Below are 26,150 nucleotides of genomic sequence, written 5' to 3'. Positions count from 1 at the left end.
GATTATTTCAGGGGGACGTAACTTTGGAACAGAAGGGTGCAGAAGAAAAAGAAACTGTTCCAGAATCAGTGGAGCAGTGGCAATTGAAAGAGCTACTCAGTTTAAATTAAAAAAAACAAAAAAACCCTTTATGTTGTGAACTCATTTTCTGGTTTACCTCTGGCTTCTGGTGAGGGTGGTGGAGCTGGCTGTGTTGATAGAGGAGTCGTAAGTTCTCAATCCGGGCTCCCTCTAGTGGTGACAGTAGGTAATGAAGCTGATCTAAATGGCAGAGACCTGCCACCTGAGGAGGAGGACTGTGAGTGGACATCAGGAGTCTCTGACTGGATTTAAGACAGCCGACTCCCTAATTTTGTGCTGGTGATTTTTTCCTGCCCTGAGGTTCTGGTTTCCAGTTCTGTTCCTGCTTTCTCAAGCTAAGTGTGCGCTGCTATTTTTTCACATGAGATTTGGTCTGGTTTACTCAGTTTTTGTGGTCAGCCAGCCCCTGCTGGGGCTGTGCTGAATTTCCATTCTTATGTCTCTGTTTATGCCAGTTTGCTTTTTGTCCCTGATCAGATTGGTCTCCTTTTGCTCTGTCTTCAGAATATACCAGAGTGCTGATATAGGGAATTGAAGTCTAGCGACTTCAGGGTTTTTGTGATCAGAATGTGTTGGACATTTTTTGGCAGGGTTTTGTGCGTGATTGCAGACAGCATCTTTCCTTTCCTGTCCTTTCTATTTAGTGTGGGCCCTATCGTTTGCTCAGCCTATTTTTCTATCTGTGTTTGTGTTTTCATCTTGTCTCACCAACAATACATGTTTGGGGGCTGTCTATTGCTTTGGGGTCTGCTCTGGGGAAGTTTAGATTTCCCCTTTTCTTGCTTTAGGCTTATTTAGTTCTCCGGCTGTGACGAGGCATCTAGGATCATCGTATGTACGCTCCACGGCTACTGCTAGTTGTGTTGCTAGGATCAGGTGTCTGCAATCTGCTTAGTTACAAACCTCTTTGGTTTTCTGTGGCTTAGCTTGTTTTTCCTCCTTGTTGACTCATTCATAACAGAATCACCAGCCATACCGCAGATTCTAGGGTACTCAAAAGCAAAAAAAAAGTCAGAATTTTTTTTTTTATATGTATTTTTTCCTCTTTTTCTCTGGGGCCGTAGGAGGATTTTTTCCTTAATGGAGATTAAGCAATTGTCTGATCGTGTGGAGAAGCTCGCTGCTGAAGTGCGGGGAATTTCCGCCTATCTCGCTCAATCACATGCTGTTGAACCAAAAATCCCTACTCCTGATGTGTTTTCTGGGGATCGGTCTAAATTTTTGAATTTTAAGAATAATTGTAAAATTATTTCTTGCCTTGAAGCCTCTCATTGGGGAGCTCTGCGCAGCAGGTTGAAATTGTCATTTCCTTGCTGCGCGGCGATCCCCAGGATTGGGCGTTCTCTTTCATACCTGAAAATCCTATTGTGACTTATGTGGATGCATTTTTTTCAGGCCTTGGGGTTGTTGTATGATGAACCTAATGCTATTTATCAAGCTGAGAAAGCCCTATTGGCATTGAACCAGGGTCAGGATTCTGCAGAGTTATACTGTCAAAAATTCCGAAAGTGGGCGGTCCTTACTACATGGAATGATGGTGCCTTGGCAGTTCTCTTTCGCAAAGGTTTATCAGAAACCGTAAAAGATATTATGGTGGGATTTCCTGTTCCCTCTGGTCTTGACGATTCTACGTCATTAGCCATTCAAGCTGATCGGCGTTTACGTGAACGTAAAACTACACGAGAGGTGTTGCCACCTTTTCAACAAATGTCTGAACCTATGCATTGTGATAGCGTTTTGTCTAGGGTCCAACGTCGGGAGTATAGAAGGCGTAATAAGCTGTGTTTTTTCTGTGGTGATGTCTCTCATATTATTTCTGTCTGCCCTAAACGAGAGAAACGTTTTGCACACACATTTGCTGTGGGTGGCGTACAACCTAAGTTTCTTTTGGCAATTACCCTGATCTGCTCCTTATCCACATTTTCCGCCAAGGCTTTTGTGGATTCAGGAGCGGCTTTGAATCTGATGGATTTGGATTTTGCTAAACGTTGTGGTTTTCCCATGATACCTCTACGGACACCTATTCCTTTGAGGGGTATTGATGCTACTCCTTTGGCGGAGAATAAACCTCAGTTTTGGACCCAGGTGATAATGCAGGTCGCCCCAGACCACCAAGAAAATTGTAGATTTTTGGTACTGCATAATTTGCACGATACTATTGTTCTGGGTTTTCCCTGGTTGCAAATCCATAATCCAGTTTTGGATTGGAAATCTGAGTCTGTGGTGAGTTGGGGCTGTCGGTGTGCTCTTGGTGACACTCCTGTTTTCTCCACCTCTCCCCAGTCTCATGATGTTCCTGACTATTTGCCTGATTTTTATGATGTATTTAGTGAGAGTAAGTCTGCATCTTTGCCTCCTCATAGGAGTTATGACTGTGCAATTGAGTTGAGGCCTGGGTGTAAATTTCCCAAGGGTCGGCTTTTCAACTTATCTGTACCTGAACACGAGGCTATGCGATCTTATATTAAGGAGTGGTTGGAGAAGGGTGATATTAGACCATCCTCTTCACCCTTAGGTGCTGGGTTTTTTTTCGTGGCTAAGAAAGATGGTTCATTAAGGCCTTGTATTGACTATTGTTCCCTTAACAAAATTACGGTTAAATATCAGTATCCGTTACCCCTGATTTCTGATTTATTCTCCAGAGTTTAAGGTGCCTGCTGGTTTACTAAGCTTGACCTCAGGGGGACATATAATCTTATTCGCATCAAGCATGGGGATGAATGGAAGACGGCGTTTAATACTTCCAGAGGAACATTTTGAGTACCTGGGATTCCTTTTGGGCTCACTAATGCCCCTTCTGTCTTCCAATCCTTCATGAATGATATTTTCCGGGACTTTGTGGATAAGTTTTTGATCATCTATTTGGATGATATTCTGATCTTTTCCAGTGATTGGGATTCTCATGTGGAATACGTCTGGAGTGTGTTCTGGATTTTGAGGGAGAATTCCCTGTATGTTAAGGGATCGAAATGCCTTTTTGGTGTACAGAGGATTTCATTTTTGGGATTTATTTTGTCTCCGTCAACTATTGAAATGGACCCGGCCAAGGTACAGGCCATTTATGATTGGGTTCAGCCCACTTCTTTGAAGGCCCTCCAGAAGTTTTTGGGTTTTGCTAATTTTTATCGTAAATTTATAGCTAATTTTTCTGGTATTGCCAAACCACTGACTGATCTGACCAAGAAGGGCGCTGATGTGCTGGATTGGTCTCCAGAGGCTGTTTTGGCATTTCAGGAGCTGAAGCGGAGGTTCACTTCTGCTTCGGTTTTATGGCAACCTGATGTCTCGCTTCCATTTCAGGTAGAGGTAGATGCTTCGGAGATTGGTGCAGGAGCTGTTTTGTCCCAAAAAGATCCGGTGACTTCTAGAATGAATCCCTGTGCCTTCTTTTCCCGAAAGTTCTCCCCATCTGAACGCAACTATGATGTGGGGAATCGGGAATTGTTGGTCATGAAGTGGGCATTCGAGGAGTGGAGACATTGGTTGGAGGGAGCTAGACATCAAGTTGTGGTCCTCACTGACCACAAGAATTTGATTTACCTGGAGTCGGCCAAACGCTTGAATCCTAGACAGGCTAGGTGGGCCTTGTTTTTCACGCGTTTTGATTTTGTGGTCTCCTTTCTTCCGGGCACTAAGACTGTAAAGGCAGACGCCCTTTCTAGGAGTTTCTTTGCTGATTCTCCTATTATGACCAAACCTACTACCATCCTAGGTGAGGGGGTAGTTCTTTCTGCCATCTCGCCCAATTTGAGACGTGCCCTGGAAGAATTTCAGGAGGACAAACCTGAGCGTTGTCCTATGGAAAAATTGTATGTTCCTGACCAGTGGAGGAAGAGAGTGATGTCTGAAGTTCATTGCTCCGCGTTGGCTGGTCATCCAGGTATTTTTGGTACCAGAGATTTGGTGAGTCGGTCTTTTTGGTGGCCCGCTTTATCTCGTGATGTCAGGAATTTTGTGCAGTCTTGTGGGACTTGCTCCCGGTCTAAACCCTGTTCTCGCTCTAGTGGGTTGTTGATGCCCTTGCCGGTGCCCAAGAGGCCATGGACCCATATCTCAATGGATTTTATTTCTGATCTTCCTGTCTCTCAGAGAATGATTATCTGGGTGATTTGTGACAGATTTTCTAAGATGGTCCATCTTGTACCAGTCCCAAAGCTGCCATCTTCCTCAGAGTTGGTGCCCTTGTTTTTACAACAGGAGGTTTGGTTGCATGGGATTCCTGAGAACATTGTGTCGGACAGAGGAGTCCAGTTTGTCTCCAGATTTTGGAAAGCTTTTTGTTCCAAGCTGGGAATTCAGTTATCCTTCTCCTCTGCGTTTCACCCACAGACCAATGGGCAGACTGAGAGAACAAACCAGACTTTGGAGTCCTATTTGAGATGTTTTATATCTGCTGATCAGGATGATTGGGTCTCATTTTTGCCCTTGGCCGAATTCGCCCTAAATAATAGAGCTAGTTCTGCCACATTGATGTCGCCCTTTTTCTGTAACTTTGGGTTTCATCCTTGATTTTCTTCAGGGCAAGTGGAATCTTCAGCCTGCCCAGGTGTTGACACTGTGGTAGAGAGAATGCAGCAGATTTGGGGGACCAAGTGGTGGATAAGTTGTCCCTCTCTCAAGAAAAGGCCCAGCGGTTTGCCAACCGGCATAGCACCATTGGTCCCCGGTTTAAAGTGGGTGATATGGTTTGGTTGTCGTCAAAAAATATCTCTATGAAGGTTGCGTCTCCAAAGTTCAAGCCAAGATTTATTGGACCTTATACGATTTTGGAGATTCTTAACCCGGTTTCTTTTCAATTGGCTCTTCCAGTTACGTTTAAGATCCATAACATGTTTCATAAGTCTCTGTTGAAGAGGTTTGTTGAGCCAGTGGTTCCTATGGCGGCACCTCCTGACCCTGTGTTGGTTGAAGGTAATGTGGAATATGAGGTAGAGAAAATACTGGAATCTCGTCTGGCTAGACGGGGACTCCAGTATTTGGTCAAGTGGAAGGGTTATGGCCAGGATGACAATTCTTGGGGCTCTGCCTCTGACATTCATGCCGATAGATTGGTTCGTGCTTTTCACCAGGCCCATCCTGATCGGCCTGGTGGCGTGGATGAGGGTTTGGTGACCCCTCCTCAAGGTGGGGTACTGTTGTGAACTCATTTTCTGGTTTACCTCTGGCTTCTGGTGAGGGTGGTGGAGCTGGCTGTGTTGACTGAGGAGTCGTAAGTTCTCCATCCGGGCTCCCTCTAGTGGTGACAGTAGGTAATGAAGCTGATCTAAATGGCGGGGACCTGCCACCTGAGGAGGAGGACTGTGAGTGGACATCAGGAGTCTCTGACTGGATTTAAGACAGCCGACTCCCTAATTTTGAGCTGGTGATTTTTTCCTGCCCTGAGGTTCTGATTTCCAGTTCTGTTCCTGCCTTCTCAAGCTAAGTGTGCTCTGCTATTTTTTCACATGAGATTTGGTCTGGTTTACTCAGTTTTTGTGGTCAGCCAGCCCCTGCTGGGGCTGTGATGAATTTCCATTCTTATGTCTCTGTTTATGCTTTTTGTCCCTGATCAGATTGGTCTCTTTTTGCTCTGTCTTCAGAATATACCAGAGTGCTGATATAGGGAATTGAAGTCTAGCGACTTCAGGGTTTTTGTTATCAGAAAGTGTTGGACATTTTTTGGCAGGGTTTTGTGCGTGATTGCAGACAGCATCTTTCCTTTCCTGTCCTTTCTAGTTAGTGTGGGCTCAGCCTATTTTTCTATCTGTGTTTGCGTTTTCATCTTGTCTCACCGACAATACATGTTTGGGGGCTGTCTATTGCTTTGGGGTCTGCTCTGGGGCAGTTTAGATTTCCCCTTTTCTTGCTTTAGGCTTATTTAGTTCTCCAGCTGTGACGAGGCGTCTAGGATCATCGTAGGTACGCTCCACGGCTACTGCTAGTTGTGTTGATAGGATCAGGTGTCTGCAATCCGCTTAGTTACCAACCTCTCTGGTTTTCTGTGGCTTAGCTTGTTTTTGTTTTTCCTCCTCGGTGACTCATTCATAACACCTTTAAATGACATTGTCATTAATAGACAGCAGCCATTTAGCTGTTAAAATGTTGTAATCAGAGCCAGCTCCAATCGTAGCAGCATTGGCTGCTGTCTCCTCTGACTCTGGCCAGTTAAAACATGGCCACAGATAAGTTCTGTGGTATATAGCCAGTTGACTGAAGGGAAAAATTTACAGGGGCATAACTTTAGAACGGAGGGGCACAGAAGAAAAATAAAAGCTGTTCCAGAATCAATGGCTCAGCGGTAATTGAAGGTGGGACTCTGTTTTGAATGTAAATTTCTGATTAAAGGCAATCTTAAAATGATTGCAAACAGTCTATGCCCCTGTGTGGTGCCATGATGACAGCCATGCCTGTGAATGAGCTTCACATAAGACAGTCAATTTCATCATAGACTGCAAAACTTAAGTATCACAATGTATTGTATGAGTTCACCACAGGTTCAGTTCCCTTAGGGTAATATGTAAAACATGCAAAACACAAGCCGCGGAGACACCATCACATGTTTCTCAACGCAAGCAATGACTAGAATGACTAGCCAGGCCTTTCCCCGGGAAGGAACAACCATGGGAAGGGCAGTCTCCAATGAAGGAAACCACCTATGCCAAAACATGGTATCCATCCACAGACAGCTGTCTCGGGGTATTTCCCCTCATCAGTGTGGAGTAGGAAACTGGCCAGTAGGAGCAATGCCTAGTAGAAGACTGTGAAAAATGAGGATGAATGAACTCATGGAGATCAACATCCAACACTGCGGAGACACCATCACATGTTTCTCAACGCAGTGATTCTAGAGCAATGCCCCCATCCCTTATGGAAAATATGTAAAACATGCAAAACACAAGCCGCGGAGACACCATCACATGTTTCTCAACGCAAGCAATGACTAGCCAGGTCTATCCCCGGGAAGGAACAACCACGGGAAGGGCAGTCTCCAATGAAGGAAACCACCTATGCCAAAACATGGTATCCATCCACAGACAGCTGTTTCGGGGTATTGCCCCTCATCAGTGTGGAGTAGGAAACTGGCCAGTAAGAGCAATGCCTAGTAGAAGACTGTGCTCTAGAATCACTGCGTTGAGAAACGTGATGGTGTCTCCGCAGTGTTGGATGTTGATCTCCATGAGTTCATTCACCTGAAACAGCTGTCTGTGGATGGATACCATGTTTTGGCATAGGTGGTTTCCTTCATTGGAGACTGCCCTTCCCATGGTTGTTCCTTCCCGGGGAAAGACCTGGCTAGTCATTGCTTGCGTTGAGAAACGTGATGGTGTCTCCGCAGCTTGTGTTTTGCATGTTTTACATATTTCCCATAAGGGATGGGGGCATTGCTCTAGAATCACTGCGTTGAGAAACGTGATGGTGTCTCCGCAGTGTTGGATGTTGATCTCCATGAGTTCATTCATCCTCATTTTTCACAGTTCCCTTAGGCTAGTTTCACATTAGCGTTTACGGCCGCAGCGTCGGGCTGTGCACGGCCGCCGCTAAGCCCCGCCCCCTGCCGCACCTCCGCTGGTAGCTCCGCCTACGGACGCATGACGCTGCATGCGTCCCCTATCTTTAGCACTGGGGACGCAGGCCGTGCGCAGTATGCGTTTGGCGGCACATGCGTCCTTTTGACGCTGTGCCGACCAGTGCCAAACGTAACAGGTTGCAATTTGGTGCGCTCAGTGCACTGTCAAAAGGACGCATGCGCCGCCAAACGCATACTGCGCACGGCCTGCATCCCCAGTGCTAAAGATATGGGACGCAGGACGCATGCAGCGTCATGCATCCGTAGGCGGAGCTACCGGCGGAGGCACGGCAGGAGGCGGGGCTTAGCGGCGGCCGTGCGCAGCCCGACGCTGCGGCCGTAAACGCTAATGCGAAACTAGCCTTAAAAATAAAATAAATAAATATAAATAATTTATTTATTTTATTTATTTATTTATTAAATATAAATAAATAAATAAAATTAAAAGCGCTAACCACTGAGCCACCGTGCTGCCCTAAAATAAACAGTTGCAAATATTTTTTTAATAATTCAAATCATCCACTTTTTTCCAAAGTTAAGATGTATGTACCCCAAAATAATCCGGCAAAAAACAAGACTTGCCATATATCAGGGCTTATCAACTGAAAATTAAAACAGATATTTGTTTTTAGTATATGGCAACATAAAAAATACAATTATTTTAAGTAGTAAAATAGAAATTATGCAAATTTTGCATTGCCATGATCGGACTGATCTGTAGAATTTAGAGTTTATTTTTTAGAGTAGAATTAATATTGTAAAAGAAAAGAAAAGAAAAATTTTCAGCTTACCATCCAGAAGCTGTCACTGGTTGGTTCCTCAACCGCGACTTCACTGTAGATCACCGACATGATTATTATTATTTGCTTTAAGGACTGCCTTCAGGAATATTGCATCACTTCAAATCGGAGGAGCTATACTTCTTTCTCTACCTGTGAAAAATATTTGAATGGTCAGTTCCCCCCCTAAAAATAAAGAAGGGCTCCGGAGACCACCGATCATCTAGACTTCAGAGGTCACCCGGACCTCAGAAATCCACAGTTCTTGTGTTATTAAGCAAACCTGACCCAAAAGTGAGAAGTTTAGAAAAGTTCCAGTGGTTTGGGTGTTCCTGGGGTGCGGCTTAAAGGGGTTGTCCATGTTTGAGGGACTTTTTTTTTTTGCTTAAATGCAAGTATTTGGGGCTAATAATCATAGGAGTCATAAAAAATGTTGCCCCGTTTGACTTTAACAAACTGTTTCCCTGTATTGTCAACTTTGATGTGATTATAAATCAGCTATTGAGGAGCTCAGAAAAAAAGCGAGAATAAATACAAAGTCTCTTGCCAGACTCTCAGAATGAGCTCACTGATGGATTCTCAGTTAACTCATTCTGCAGCCAGCAGACAATGCTGCACAGAGGCTATAGAAGGCATACGGTGCAAAATGTTTAAGGAGACCAGTTTGCAAAAATGCTTGTCTTTTTTATCCCAAAAAACTTTGCACTTAGGTAAGAAAAGAGAATAGTCCCCAAAGTTGTCCTGATGTTGCCTATTAAAATGTTGCAGAAAGTGGAAGCCATCACACTGGGTAACCACAATCACCGTTCCACTTGGTCACAATGGAAGCATCTTTTAAAAATCTTCCTGTTTAAAAAGTTTAATAAAAAAATTTTTAGAAATAGATAAACATTTGTAAATGCAAGGCAAAGTACAGCTCCTGGGGGGCTTGTGATTATTATTGCAAAACACTGCAGCTAAGTCTCATTCAAATGACTACGACTTATCTGCAGTACCAGGTATGGCCACTACTAAATAAAAGGCGCTTGGAGCACAAGGGAGTACCGTATCCCCTTTTTCCAGCTGATCAATGGGGGAACCAGTAGCCGAACCCCACCATTCTGATATTGATGGTCTTTCCTAGGTATAGGCCATTACTTTTGAAATTCAAGAATATCCCTTTAAGTGATAAAATCCTGACAGCAACCAATAGGGGGAGCTTGATTGGCAATATACTGCCCACTTGTTTGTTTAATGTAAATGCAGTAAGCAGCTCCCCCTAGTGGTGTCTGCAAGTCATCAACATTTTATCAATTAATTCTTGTCTGGGATTTAGAGCCCTCGATCAGAAAAAGGAAGCTATGACCACTCTAAAAGTGAAAGAGATGGCAATATAAAAGGGAGCTATGACCAGCACAGAATTATGCACAGATTTAAGTTAAAAAGCAAAATGGCCTTAAGGCCAGGGACAATTGTATCTATGGCCGCTCAGAATGTACACAGCGTCCATAGTCAGGGTGGCTGTCTAGCCACTATACAGTAGAGACCCATTGTAGTAAGCCGAATAACACATTATATATGGGTTTGTTTGTATTGTTTTTTAGCAGTGGCCCTCTGCACTTAAAATGCAGTTTGTTGTCACTTGCTCAAAGAAATGATTTAAATACCTTCCAAAAATCCCCGAGCTCCCCTGATTTTGCCGCTTTTTTCTGTTTTCCTCTGTGTCGCTCCATTGCAGAGATATTCACATCTGTTTCTTCTTGTAAAGCAACTGGGCATTTCTTCAGAGTCTTCTCTGGAGTTGTGTGCTTGCATATGTGGCGCCCCCAGGGGTATGGTCGCCACAGTGGCTTTGCCTTCCTCCAGGGGAGGGTAATGCCAGGATTGTAGGCAATGATGGGTCTCTCTCGCAGTCAATCCATACATGCAACACAGTTCCACTCCAGGCCAGCAGGGGGAACTCTGAACCGGGATTAAGGGGAGGAGTGCTCTCTGAGGGCCAAGAGGAGGGGGTGGTTAGTTAGTTAGTCTGCGAAGGGTGAAGTGTGCAGACGTGTGGAAGGAGCGCTGAGATAGAGCGGAGAGGAAGAGCTCATCTCTGGAGAGAGCGCATGAACTGGAGCCTGGTCTCCACGGTTGTACGGATACTAACGGTCCTGCAACAGACACCAGCGGAGTAGGAGGCTGTAAATGCCCTACTCCCATCTAAGACTTGAGGGCACAACAGTAGCTTGGATAGTGAGCCGGGACTCAGGAGAGAGGAGTCCCTGAGATAGGCTACAGCTGTCTGCCGTGCAAGTGAGGTTCTTGAGAACATCTGTCCGGAGGAACTCCAGTGTAACTCAGTACTGGGAGTACTTCATTCGAATAAGCGCTAGTAAGGAGACTGCACAACCCATCTGCTGAGAATCCCTGAATTGCTTCCAGGCTAGCCTGCTCCAATACCATCTGTAATCAGGACCCTGGACTGCAGTTATCAAGTAAAGGTACAGAAATTGCACCCCGCTGTGTCTTGTCTGCTTCCTACCTTTCCGGCACCGCTACATCCCCGTGCCGACCACATCTACACTGCCCTGGGACTGTAGCTTCACCTGTGGGGAGCTTTTACATCTTTGCTGCACCATACCATCAGTCCCAGCGGATCTGCATGCAGCGTCGGCTTAACACCTCCCTTGCCGAGCACCACGGGTGGCGTCACGAACTATCTAACTACATTCCACCATTCACATCTTCCTATTAATTGGGCGCCCAGGGCCATGGTACGGGTCACCGCTGCTGTGACACATCCCACTGATACCGGCCTGGTACCGAGTACCCCACAGCCCTGGGAGGGCGACCCACATACACACACCTTACCCAGATGCTGCCAATCACAGCTTAGGTACTGATTTAGCAGTGTGTGATTAGTAGCATCTGGAAGGGAGGTGTAAAGCCCACGCCCCCAGAGAAGACTAAAAAAAGCCCAGTTTCACTACAAGCAGAGATTTCACATACTGCGCTCCAGAAGAAGCAAATGTGAATATCTGCAATGGAGCCACGTAGCGCAAAACGAAGAAAAGCGTCAGAATCAGGGGAGATTAAGGTTTTTTCAAGATAGTTAATGCTATTTTTTTGAGCAAGTGACATGTCCTCTTTAAATGTCATGCAGATACAAAGACAGAGGACAAAAAAAAATCAGTGTTGGCATCTGTTTGGTAAACTACTCTCAGAATGATCTGATATTTATACTGAGAGTTGTAGTTTCATAGAAATTGGACACAAGCCACAGGTTGGAGATCAGTGCCATGGAGGGAAGAAGGATTTGACATTGCACAAGGCTTATACTGTAAATTTCCAGTCTTTTCAAGCTGTTCACACCGTTTAGCACACAATCTGCACTTTGTTTTCCAGCACAATATTTACAGGCGTTCTTTGTTTCAGTAAGTAGTTAAATATCTTACTCTCACTAGACAAAAACTGCACCAACCACATCATCCAAATCCTGCTATACAACTGTACAATTAGGTTGAATTATGCTGAATTTTATACATGTAACATACACAATATCACGTGTCTGACGTCTTAGATCTGAAAAGGCTGGTGTACTAACTTTAATAATCCAAGTCAGAATCTTTTTGAAAGTTTAACCTCAATCTCCACCTGATTAGCGTCCCTGCACTCTGCTGCTGTTGGCTCAGTCTGCTCACGTTTCTTATTAACAGCCTCAGTGTCCCTCCTCCCTGCACAGATCTCACACTGCTCAGTTCAAGCTGAAGCTAGCAATCAGGCTAGATGTATGGACGGGCGGAGATTGAATACACTTATTAACTCGCTCACTCTTGAGTTGGACTCAAGTTGGATATCAGAGTTATAGAGCCAATCTGACAGATTTTCAAAGAAAGTACACTGGCCTCATCAGGTGAAAGGGATATATTTAATATTGTATGTAGTTTGTTCTGTGAAATTTGGCTACAGGTTCCCTTTAAATACCTATATGAGCGAAATCAACACTTCTTACACAGAGCTCCAAATCCTCTGCAAAGACAAAGTTAAAGGGGTTGTCCAGATGAAAATAGATCATGTGTATCCAAGATGTACCCCAACTTCAGATATCAGTCCAGATCCTGGTAGTGCCACTTTTACCCCTCTATTTGACCCATGAAAGCGTTTCCTGTGTCGGGACATCATCAGTGCAGTATGTGAAGGGGGCTGTCTGACTAGCTCACTTCAAAAGCTATGACAGATGTTTTGTGGTACGAGCCCAGTTGGTTGAAGAGAAAATTGTCATCTTTATTTCCAGGGGGTATAACTTTGGAATGGAGGGGCACAGAAGCGAGAAAATAGCTGCTGCGATTGGCGCTAGCTCTGATTTCAGCATTTTAAGTGGCTGCTGTCAATTGTGACAGTAGGATTTAAAGGGAACGTTGCACTGAATTTATTTCATTTAAACTGAATAGCACATCATATTGTCACCGATCCTCTGATTCTAGAACAGTTTGTCTTTTTCTTCTCCGCCCCTTGTTATGTCCCCCATGAAATAATCCCTTCAAAATCAACTGGATAAAATAGCAGGGGACTTCTCTGTGGGCCTTTGCTTTTCCTGTTTCGACTGTAGTCAATCAAAACATGGCCCCGCCCCAGAGATACACACCCAGTTGATTGAAGGAAAAACGTGCTTCTTTTTCCAGGGGGCATAACTTTGGAACGGAGGGGCACAGAAAAAAAAGAAAAGCTGTTCCAGAATCAACGGATCAGAAGCAAATGAAAGAGCTACCCAGTTTAAATTAAAATAACCCCTTTAAAGGGGTGATCTAAGGATAGATGGGAGATCTGACTGATAAGACCTAGCCATTCTCCTCTAGGTGCTGGGTTTCACCATGTGATGTGCCTGCTGGCCCAATTCTACTCTCCGATAGCCGCATGGTCAGCCCATTGAAGTTTAATGACTGAGGAGAGTCACAGCAGTTGTGCCACCACCGATTACACGTTGATAGCATATCCCAGCGTTATGCAATTAGTGAATCCTGAAACAACCCCTTTCACAAGATGACTATATGTGGTCTAAAACCCAGCTCCGGAGAATTATCCCGAATAGGACCAATCCCAGCAGCTTCTTCTCAAGTGGTTTTCTAAGTCTGCATTGTATGCAGGTTGTGGAAAGTGAATCCTACAAGTATTCATTCTTCTAAAACCACCCAAAATTCCTCTGTCACAGTAGAAGGCGTTGGATGAATTTCCTACATTTAATAAAGACAAATATTTCTCTCTGGAATTTCACCATTGGGATTATACGACATAAAACCCTGGACAGAAATACCCCACACTACGTCATTAGAAATCCAGCTTGTCCCATATGGATACTGTAGTTCTTAGAGTTTTTAAGGAGTTTTTGCAGCAGAGTCTCTCCAAATCCTCCTCATAAACTTGGAATTTCCGCTCAGTTTTTGCTCAAAAAACTGAGCAAAAAAAAAATTGGTGTGCGCAAGTGCCCTAGAATTACGATATTAGCCCAGGACATCGCTCGCCTATCTTCATCAATACTGCAGACTTAAAGTGTAGATTGTAGGTTATAAGCATTGAAGACTGGACTACCCCTTCAAATGATAACATTCTGGCTGCAGCCACCACTAGAGGGAGCTTGGGAGATAACTGCAGACATGGGAGTATTAAATCAAGCAATATTCCGGACTAACATAGTATCTACTGCCGGAAAAAATTGAAGAGATCCAGAAAAAATATATCTTTAAAATAATCACGCCTCCGGAAAAAGCTTGTTGTGAAACGCGCGTTGGGGTAGGAGGCTGCGGCGCCCACGTCTATCTGTGCCTACAGTGACCAGGTATTGTTATTTAAGGCATATAATTTTGGTTATACTACCTTTAATTTGGTCTATTTTGGAGCAGTTCATTTAGGTAGATTAATATGAGGACTTAGACTTTGCCGTCATGTTGCTATATTTTACCATTTATATGCATTGGGCTGCCTAGGGATCTTAGATTTAGGCTCATCTAGGTATTTAACCATTTATATATAGCAGACCCTTTTGAGGATTGTTGTGAATTGTTTGTAACTTTTATTAACCCCTTATATTGTGCAATACCTGCATCTGTGTGATTTTTGTTGGGGTAATTAGGTGCCTTACTACTATTATACCTGTTCATATATGATTGTTGTAGGGTATTTCACGCTTCCTTTTGGGCATTTTTCTCTGTTTTTAATATATTATTAATAAATTGATTATTTTAAAGATATATTTTTTCTGGATCTCTTCAATTTTTTCCGGCAGTAGATACTATGTTAGTCCGGAATATTGCTTGATTTAATATGTTTAAGAAGTGCCGGAGTATTATTCTCATTGGACAATACTAGTTTAAATACATGGGAGTATGCAGTGAGCTCCCTCTAGTGGTGGCTGTCAGCAGAATATTTTGATTTTTTAATGCTACACAGTAAATATGCAGGAAATGTGGAACTTCGTACCAGAAAAACTGAACGCCAAAATTTGAATTGTTATATTGAGAAATTAATCGGCATCGAATGCACAAATGGTATAAAGGAAAAGGTTTAGCACCTTACAAATCACTGGAACCTGAAATCAGCTAGTCCTTTCAGTAAGAAACACAAATATTGGCATATGAAACAATGTGTTATCTGTGGATGCGTATTTATCTGACAATATTCGGGTCTATGAAAAGTTGGGTGGCAGCCCGTACAGGAACTGTCATGGCTGCTATTATTGTATGTCCCCCAGCATCTGTGGGAGGCTGAATATTGGGACTTCAGTAAGAAGTGACCTCTTGTAAGTGCAGGAAATGTGCAGACGACTGATCAGCATGAGAGCCACTGCGGGAACAGAGGGGAGATTGTCCACATGCACCAGTTCTATCTGAGCACATGATCCCAGCGCCACATCCCGAGGCTGAAAGGACTGGCCAGATATTACATAGATTAAAGCCTAAAACAAAACATATGTTCCCTGAGAAAGTACGGTATGTGATGTGTGATAGAGCCACATCTGCTGTCCGGGTCCAAGCACGGCCGGGGAATTATCAATGAAAACAGACAGTCTAGAAGATGAGGACAAATCTAAGTATCTATCTATTCTAGGTATCTCTCAGATATCTATCCATCCATCAATCTAGCCATCCATCTCTACATCTAGCTATCCATCTCTCCATCCATGTGTCCATCCATCCATCTCTACATCTAGCTATCCATCTCTCCATCCATGTGTCCATCCATCCATCTCTACATCTAGCTAGCCATCTCTCCATCCATGTGTCCATCCGTCCATCTCTACATCTAGCTAGCCATCTCTCCATCCATGTGTCCATCCGTCCATCTCTACATCTAGCTAGCCATCTCTCCATCCATGTGTCCATCCGTCCATCTCTACATCTAGCTAGCCATCTCTCCATCCATGTGTCCATCCATCCATCTCTACATCTAGCTAGCCATCTCTCCATCCATGTGTCCATCCATCCATCTCTACATCTAGCTAGCCATCTCTCCATCCATGTGTCCATCCATCCATCTCTACATCTAGCTATCCATCTCTCCATCCATGTGTCCATCCATCCATCTCTACATCTAGCTAGCCATCTCTCCATGTGTCCATCCATCTCTACATCTAGCTATCCATCTCTCCATCCATGTGTCCATCCATCCATCTCTACATCTAGCTAGCCATCTCTCCATCCATGTGTCCATCCATCCATCTCTACATCTAGCTAGCCATCTCTCCATCCATGTGTCCATTCATCCATCTCTACATCTAGCTAGCCATCTCTCCATCCATGTGTCCATCCATCCATCTCTACATCTAGCTAGCCATCTCTCCATGTGTCCATCCATCCATCTCTACATCTAGCTATCCATCTCTCCATCCATGTGTCCATCCATCCATCTCTACATCTAGCTAGCCATCTCTCCATCCATGTGTCCATCCATCCATCTCTACATCTAGCTAGCCATCTCTCCATCCATGTGTCCATCCATCCATCTCTACATCTAGCTAGCCATCTCTCCATCCATGTGTCCATCCGTCCATCTCTACATCTAGCTAGCCATCTCTCCATCCATGTGTCCATCCATCCATCTCTACATCTAGCTAGCCATCTCTCCATCCATGTGTCCATCCATCCATCTCTACATCTAGCTAGCCATCTCTCCATCCATGTGTCCATCCATCCATCTCTACATCTAGCTATCCATCTCTCCATCCATGTGTCCATCCATCCATCTCTACATCTAGCTAGCCATCTCTCCATGTGTCCATCCATCCATCTCTACATCTAGCTATCCATCTCTCCATCCATGTGTCCATCCATCCATCTCTACATCTAGCTAGCCATCTCTCCATCCATGTGTCCATCCATCCATCTCTACATATATCTATCCATCTTCATTCATCTATCGATAAATCCAATTCTCTATCCATCCATGTATTTATCAATCCATTCACATATTTCTCTCCATCCATCATCTCCCCATCTATTCATCCATTTCTGTACCTAGCTCCATCCATTTCTCTGTCTATATCTATTCATCCTTATATCTATTATCTATCTATCTCTCCGTCCATTTGTCCATCCATTTCTCCCCTGACAGTTGCCGCTGTATCCTCTGCTCAGTATGTCAGGCACTTTTGGGAAGTTACACACCCGGTCTCTACTTTTCATTGGTCACTAGAGGCTCATGAATCGTGGATCTGGGACCGTTCCAGCCTGGAGTGGCAGATTCCTGGAGCAGATCTCCTGGCTGGATGGAGCATTCCCCACCTCCCCATACAGCACATTCAGTTGTGTCACTGCAGCAATGTGTTGTATGTTGGCAGGTACAGCGCTGGCTGCTTATGTATTTTCCATGCAGAACTAATAGTCATAAAGTTTGGGGTCTGCAACTAATTGCCTTGGCAGATGTCTGAGCTATGACCTGTTCTGCCAGATTCCAGACTGAGCATCTGATGTTGGCCCCTCAGTCCCGGCTATGTCAGCTGCTCACATACACTGTGTGGAGAGAGGCATGTGGTCATTCCATGGTGGCTGCAGAACTTTCCACCGCACCCATTACTCCAACACTTGCAAAAAATGAGTAATTGAGTCATGTAATCTCCACAGAGAGGCAAGAGAGTAAAATCACTTCTACACTGGCGCTGCCAACTGCTGGATCAGCTGCAATAAACCTTCTGCTGGTAATGGTAGGGGGACATGGGCCGGTCAGACAAGGGTACGCTCATCCATCCTTGTCACCTCTTTATCTTTGACTCTGACCTACAAACTAGAATGTTTAGATCCAAGATTATTATTATTCTACATTTATATAGCGCCATTTATTCCATGGCGCTTTATATGGAGAAGTGAATTCCCATTAAACCTGACTTGTCTATATACCCCTGCCATCGAGCCTGACCTGCCTATATACCTCTATCATCGGGCCATACCGATATACCACTACCATCAGGCCTGACCTGCCTATATACCTCTATCATCGGGCCATACCTGACTATATACCTCTCCCATCAGGCCTGACCTGCCTATATACCACTACCATCGGGCCATACCTATATACCACTACCATCAGGTCTGACCTGCCTATATACCTCCATCATCAGACCATACCGATATACCACTACCATCAGGCCTGACCTACCTATATACCTCTATCATCGGGCCATACCTGACTATATACCTCTCCCATCAGGCCTGACCTGCCTATATACCTCTATCATCGGGCCATACCTATATACCTCTCCCATCAGGCCTGACCTGCCTATATACCTCTATCATTGGGCCATACCTATATACCTCTCCCATCAGGCCTGACCTGCCTATATACCTCTATCATTGGGCCATACCTATATACCTCTCCCATCAGGCCTGACCTGCCTATATACCTCTATCATTGGGCCATACCTATATACCTCTACCATCAGGCCTGACCTGCCTATATACCTCTATCATCGGGCCATACCTGACTATATACCTCTACCATCGGGCCTGACCTGACTATATACCTCTACCATCGGGCCTGACCTGCCTATATACCTCTACCATCGGGCCTGACCTGCCTATATACCTCTACCATCGGGCCTGACCTGCCTATATACCTCTATCATCGGGCCTGACCTGACTATATACCTCTACCATCGGGCCTGACCTGACTATATACCTCTACCATCAGGCCTGACCTGACTATATACCTCTACCATCAGGCCTGACCTGACTATATACCTCTACCATCAGGCCTGACCTGACTATATACCTCTACCATCAGGCCTGACCTGACTATATACCTCTACCATCAGGCCTGACCTGCCTATATACCTCTATCATCGGGCCATACCTGACTATATACCTCTACCATCGGGCCTGACCTGACTATATACCTCTACCATCGGGCCTGACCTGCCTATATACCTCTATCATCGGGCCATACCTGACTATATACCTCTACCATCGGGCCTGACCTGACTATATACCTCTACCATCAGGCCTGACCTGACTATATACCTCGATCATGGAGGCTAGAGAACTAGAAACCTCCATTGGTGTCTGCGTCTGATCTACAAACACATTCCCAACATCTCCGAGCACGATGCTGAATATCGGCTGGTGGATATCATATGATGACTTATATTCTACCACCTGTGATCTGATGGACAAAATTGGTGATTGGTGGAAACATGGTTTATGTACAAAGGTGCATTTCTAGTTGGGGGGGGGGGGGGGAGGAGATAATATATTACTGCAGAGTCAGGTATTTTTAAGCTAAAAACACTTTAATAATTGGGTGCCATTAAAAATGATGCACTGTTTCTCCTTTAGCCTCCAAAATGAGTTAACTGGGAATCTCTCAGTGAGCCCATCCCTACTATCCAATAGGAGAGTTTGTAACTCCTTGTTTTTTTGTCTTTTTTACCTGCTCTCAGCTGATTTATGACCACAGACCACATCAATGAATGTTATGGGAAGGAAAGAGCCTGTAAAAGCCAAACTACAGTATTTACTGCAATCCAACTGCAAAAATTATTTGAGACAAAAATACATGCATTTATGTAGAAAAAATTCCCTGAAGTGGACAACCCATTTAATAATACTTTTTAAAGGGTAGTTTGGATCCCCTGATGTACTAGAACCTGGATGCTCCTGCTGTCTCTTCACCCCCAAAAGCTTACACCCCTGAATTACTATAAAAAATCAGAAGGGAGGGAGGCTGAGAAGTGCAGGAACGTTTGATTTATAACTAGGTTAATCTTTACTCCAAGGGAATTCGTGGAATGTAGCACTGGTGTTTGTGGACAAGGTCATGCCAATGACATGGAGCCGGCAATGGGTCTGCACGCTGGCAGCTCGGAAACATCTGTACACTCAGGTATGGCGGAATGAAGAAGATTGGAGATGGGCAACGGGCTTGAGTCGATAAAATGGGACAATGATGGAGCAGAATAACGCACAGCGATATCACTATAGTGGAATGACGCCCACAGCAATATCACTATAGCGAAATGACGCACACAGCGATATCACTATAGCGGAATAACGCACACGGTGAGATCACCATAGCGGAATAATCCACACACTGATATCACTATAGCAGAATAACCCACACATCGATATCACTCTGGCAGAATAACATCCACAGCGATATCACTATAGCGGAATGACACCCACAGCGATATCACTATAGCGGAATGACGCCCACAGTGCTATCACTATAGCGGAATGACGCCCACAGTGCTATCACTATAGTGGAATGACGCCCACAGCGATATCACTATAGCGGAATGACGCCCACAGCGATATCACTATAGCGGAATGACGCCCACAGCGATATCACTATAGCGGAATGACGCACACAGTGATATCACTATAGCGGAATAACGCACACGGTGAGATCACCATAGCGGAATAATGCACACAGAGATATCACTATAGCAGAATAACCCACACATCGATATCACTCTGGTAGAATAACATCCACAGAGATATCACTATAGCGGAATGACGCCCACAGCGATATCACTATAGCGGAATGACGCCCACAGCGATATCACTATAGTGGAATGACGCCCACAGCGCTATCACTATAGTGGAATGACGCCCACAGCGATATCACTATAGCGGAATGACGCCCACAGCGATATCACTATAGCGGAATGACGCCCACAGCGATATCACTATAGCGGAATGACGCACACAGCGAGATCACCATAGCGGAATAATGCACAAAGAGATATCACTATAGCAGAATAACCCACACATCGATATCACTCTGGCAGAATAACATCCACAGCGATATCACTATAGCGGAATAATGCACACAGCGATATCACTATAGCGGAATGACGCCCACAGCGATATCACTATAGCGGAATGACGCCCACAGCGATATCACTATAGCGGAATGACGCCCACAGCGATATCACTATAGCGGAATGACGCCCACAGCCATATCACTATAGCGGAATGACGCCCACAGCGATATCACTATAGCGGAATGACGCCCACAGCGATATCACTATAGCGGAATGACGCCCACAGCGATATCACTATAGCGGAATGACGCCCACAGCGATATCACTATAGCGAAATGACGCCCACAGCGATATCACTATAGCGGAATGACGCCCACAGCGATATCACTATAGCGGAATGATGCACACAGCGAGATCACCATAGCGGAATAATGCACAAAGAGATATCACTATAGCAGAATAACCCACACATCGATATCACTCTGGCAGAATAACATCCACAGCGATATCACTATAGCGGAATAATGCACACAGCGATATCACTATAGCGGAATGACGCCCACAGCGATATCACTATAGCGGAATGACGCCCACAGCGATATCACTATAGCGGAATGACGCCCACAGCGATATCACTATAGCGGAATGACGCCCACAGCGATATCACTATAGCGGAATGACGCCCACAGCGATATCACTATAGCGGAATGACGCCCACAGCGATATCACTATAGCGGAATGACGCCCACAGCGATATCACTATAGCGGAATGACGCCCACAGCGATATCCCTATAGCGGAATGACGCACACAGTGATATCTCTATAGTGGAATAACGCACACAGTGATATCACAGTGCAAGTATTATAAAGCACACATATAGGCAGGAATGATACATTACATGGTTAACATGCACAGTTATGTCACAGTGCACAAAGTGATGTCAAAGTACAATAATACTGCACAAAGTAATATCACTATAGTGCGTTAATGCACAAAAAAGTACAGAGATTACACAGCACACAAAGCAATGTCACAGTAGAGGGATAATACACAGTAATATTACAGTACTTGGGGAATACATACAGTGACGTCACAGAGTCAAGGGTAATGCTCACAGTGATGTCGCAGTACATGGGAAGTGCACACAGTGATGTAACACCTGGAGAATACACACAGTAACGTTACAGTAGAGGGAGACAGCACACCGTGCTATTTCCCGATGGATTACAGAGCTATATGGGGCATATGTATTAGGGCTGATGTCTCATACACCAGTCATAAAGACATCACATGTTTTTCCTCCTACATTTGACACTTATCGGAATCCTGAAAGCCAGCCTGTTACACACAGGTAGAGATTTGTGCCAATTTCTGACTACATCATTGCTAATTGACAGTCCTAGATGCCCAGAACCAATGCAGCACACGTGCATCATATTATGGGAGTGACATGACAACCCTGGGGCTTTATGGAGGAAATATATTAACTCACTCAGGCTTGGAGAGATATTTATGGATCCCATTATAAATAAATCTGGTATGTTGTTAGGCAGCCGGCGTCCGGCGCTGTAATAATAATTGCACGTGGATGTAAACCGGTGACGGCAGACACTGCCTTCAGTATACAGAGTGTATGCGTCGTCTAGGATATCTGAATACACGTAAGGCCTGACGTTCCTGCACTCATCTACACTACCAGGAACTTTTTGAGAAAACTTTCACGAGTATAATTATTAGGAGTGAATGCTTATCATCGTACAGAGAGGCCTTTCCACAAATACCACCTATGTGGGAAGACCACCTTTATTTACAGACAAGATTTTGAAATTCCCTGTAACAGATTTTTGGTTCCACCATATATTAGGTACATGGTCACCTCCGCTGTGTACACAGTGAGCGGTCAATTAATATTCGACAGGGACACAGAATATCATATTTCACACAACTATGCAGCCCTTACAAAGTCATTTTACAGTAACATGCCCTAACTTTGATCACCACACAGCCCTACATACAGTATGTTGGAGCTCCATATAGTATAATGCCCCCCCACACACCCTTCCATTCAGTAAGTTGGCCTCAACATAAACATCTACATTGTATAATGACCGCCACTAGCCCTCCAAACAGTATAATGACCCCCACCCAGATCTTCAAACAGCATACTGGCCCCTACACAGCATGATGAACCCTACAAAAACCTTAACACTGTATAATTGACTGGCCAATATATTCCTTTATATAGTATAATGGGACCCACATAATCCTCCATATAGTATAATGGGCACTAGACAGTCCTCCATACAGTATAATGGACCCAACATAGTCCTCCTTACAGTCTTAGGCTAGTTTCACTGGAGCAGTGGGGAACGGGGAGAGGTGAGTATTTTTAATGTGTGACCCATAATACTGCATGTAGGACTATATGCGGCCCATAATAATGTATGGATGACTATATGTGGCCCATAAGGCTAGTTTCACATTAGCGTTTACGGCCGCATCGTCGGGCTGTGCACGGCCACCGCTAAACCCCGCCCCCTGCCGCGCCTCAGCCGGTAGCTCCGCCTACGGGTGCATGACGCTGCATGCGTCCTGCGTCCCCTATCTTTATCACTGGGGACGCAGGCCGTGCGCAGTATGCATTTGGCGGCGCATGCGTCCTTTTGACGGTGCACCGAGCGCAACCAAAATGCAACAGGTTGCGTTTGGCGCTGGTCGGCGCACCGTCAAAAGGACGCATGCGCCGCCAAACGCATACTGCGCACGGCCTGCGTCCCCAGTGATAAAGATAGGGGATGCAGGACGCATGCAGCGTCATGCGCCCGTAGACGAAGCTACCGGCGGAGGCGCGGCAGGGGGCGGGGCTTAGCGGCGGCCGTGCGCAGCCCGACGCTGCGGCCGTAAACGATAATGTGAAACTAGCCTTATGGGCCACATATAGTCATCCATACATTATTATGGGCCGCATATAGTCCTACATGCAGTATTATGGGTCACACATTAAAAATACTCACCTCTCCCCGTTCCCCACTGCTCCAGTCTCTGCAGCATCTTCTGACCCTCTAAACTGCTCAGCAAAGAGGATGCGCTGTAGTGACATCATGGTGCTCGCTGCGCTGAGACTTCACAGAGCTCAGACACAGAGGGGCAATGATGGGAGAGGGAGAGTCAGCTGATGGCTCCTTTTTTCAAAATTGTTTTCAACTGTATTGCAATCAAGGGAGACGATCCAAGTACATTTGAAAGTACGATGCTGGAACCGGCTTCCCCGACTCACGACTCCCATGTTGGCCGCGTGGTCTGCCACTATCTCTGCCCCTACATCATGCTGCTCTCAGATGGAGTAGCAAAAACCTGGTTACAGATTCCCTTTAAAACATGCAACTCTGCATAGAACGGCACAATGGAATGTTAATATGTTATGTATCATAATGTATGAATCATGCATATATATCACTATATACAGTAATATCCAAAAGGTTTATGCAGATGTGAAAAAAATGTTGCAAAGCAAGAATGATCTAAGAAATATATTTGTTTGTCTTTAAGAATTAACAAAATGCAGTTCTTGTAGGTACACTTGCGCACAGTTATTGAATGCACTCGGCCGATGTGACATCTGTTACCTGCCCTTGCTGTCCCTGCTTCTCTCTCCAGGCGGCGCCGCACTCTTGTTGCAGGTGACAGTTGAAGTTCTGTGTCCTCTGGGACTTTTAATTCCATCCGTGTTGGGAGTCCAAAGTGTAAACTTTTGTCAGTGTTTGCTTCCTCCTGTTTGGCCAGCAAGCTATTTAAGTGCCTCGAACAGCAGCTAACTCCCCTGCCTAGGAGTCCCTGTGCAAGTCCAGATCCCTGTATAGGGGTTAAAGGCTAAAGGCCAGGGTAACTCCTGGGAATTGGAAAAAGAAGTAGCTAGTGCCAAACCTGTTTGTGGTAGCCTTCTTTAAAGGTGGCAGGTGACCATGAACAGTGCCTCCGTTACAGCTGAAAGGTTGTTCCAAACATCTTGGAGGACTAACTACAGATCTTCTATGTATGTCATTTGTGCAAATCCTTCCTTTTCTTCATGTCATCCCAGGCAGACTATTTTCCCCCTTATCTAGCAAAAAGGGAAGAGAGACGTGGGGATATCCTTGTCTCCAGAAGAGCAAACTAGAATCCTTATATTAGAACATAAGAACCCTCATGTCTGGATACAAAGATACTAATTACAAATTATTAAGTAGGTAGTGGAGAAAATGTTCCCCACATCCACCACATGTCGTTGTTGGTGTTGCGACCCTGGGGGAGGGTACCCTATTCCACACATTTTGGTCTTGCCCCTTACCCTTATGTGGTATTTATTATTATTATTATTATTATTAATATATTGTTATAGTGCCATTTATTCCATGGCGCTTTACATGTAAGGAGGGGTATACATAATAAAATCAAGTATAATAATGTTAAACAATACAAGTCATAACTGGTACAGGAGGAGAGAGGACCCTGCCCACGAAGGCTCACAATCTACAATTTGCAGGTACGCAGGATGCAGTGACGAGTCGCGAGACAATTTGGTGCTTTCTAAAATAACGTTTTTAAGACTTGAGGTAACTTTCCTCAGTCACGGCCTGTTCACCAACAGGGGTAACACTGGTTGCCCTCACAGGGGCTCTAGACAAGCAAACACAAATAGGTAGAACACGACTACTTCCGGCAATAGCTGGTCACTATAGGGCCGCAGTATGGCCAACTACGGATCCTTAATTGTAAAGTCAACTTAGCTGTTCAGACGTCCCTCACCGTTCGGGTTGGTGGTCTTTCGGCGTAGTAGTTGCTGGACCCAGTTGCTGAGGCGTTGACGGAGTCTTCGCGCCCTCCGGCGCGTTGGTGACACTAGAGCCCCACAGGCCCCGGCGGAGTCCTTGGACGGGTGGGCTGCAGGCCCCGGTCTGGGGCAAGCGGTAGCAATGGGTGGTGGCGAATGACAGGCCACCTGCGCAGCTAGTGGCTGCGACGGGGATTCCGTGGTCAGCAGGGTCCCGGCCCCTGCTGCGGACCGGAGCGGGACAGTGGTGGCCGCCAACGACACGGTACTTGCCGCGGACACGGGCGAGAGTGGGGCGGCTGCGGGTGGCGGGGAACAGGCCGCAGCCGCAGGCTGAGGGGAGGCGGCAGCGGCCGCGGGTAGGCTACAGCCACGGGCTGAGAAGAGGCGGCAGCAGCCGTGGGTTGCACTGAGGCCGCAGTGGCCGCGGGCTGGAGCGGGGCAGCAAGTCTCGGCCAGTCGCCTTGGCACCATCCCTCTGGAGTCCTCGGTGAGCATCCTCTCTAGCACTGGTGGGTCGCTCTAGCTTCCAGTCGCTCCCACGCTCTCCTGCAGTATCTATCCCGGTCTGCAGACTCATCGTCCGGGGAATTCCCCGCCTCTTTTATATTGGTCCCTCCCCCAGCCCGTCTGTCAGAGCGGTCCATCCCTGAATTCTGCTCCCCGGGGACAGTTTCCCCCGGAACACAGATGACGGCTCCTTTGGTTCCGGCCCGGA

General features: G+C 45.5%; 1 protein-coding gene across 1 annotated transcript in view; it reads right to left on the bottom strand.

Annotated features, from left to right (window-relative positions):
* The window catches only part of LOC141085514 (protein kinase C and casein kinase substrate in neurons protein 1-like), a 54,979-nt gene that overhangs the window by 16,704 nt on the left and 12,125 nt on the right, over nt 1-26,150 (bottom strand). Inside the window, exon 2 of the mRNA XM_073570929.1 lies at nt 8,419-8,559. Within this exon, the coding sequence (XP_073427030.1) occupies nt 8,419-8,478 (60 nt within the window). The 5' untranslated portion in view covers nt 8,479-8,559. The remainder of the gene's footprint in view (nt 1-8,418; nt 8,560-26,150) is intronic.

This window comes from Dendrobates tinctorius, unplaced genomic scaffold, assembly GCF_039654945.1.
Source record: "Dendrobates tinctorius isolate UK_male_01 unplaced genomic scaffold, ASM3965494v1 ptg000028l, whole genome shotgun sequence".
NCBI classification, from domain to species: Eukaryota; Metazoa; Chordata; class Amphibia; order Anura; family Dendrobatidae; genus Dendrobates; species Dendrobates tinctorius.
The sequence above is the reverse complement of the archived record's forward strand: the minus strand, read 5'-3'. Positions and strand labels throughout refer to the sequence as shown.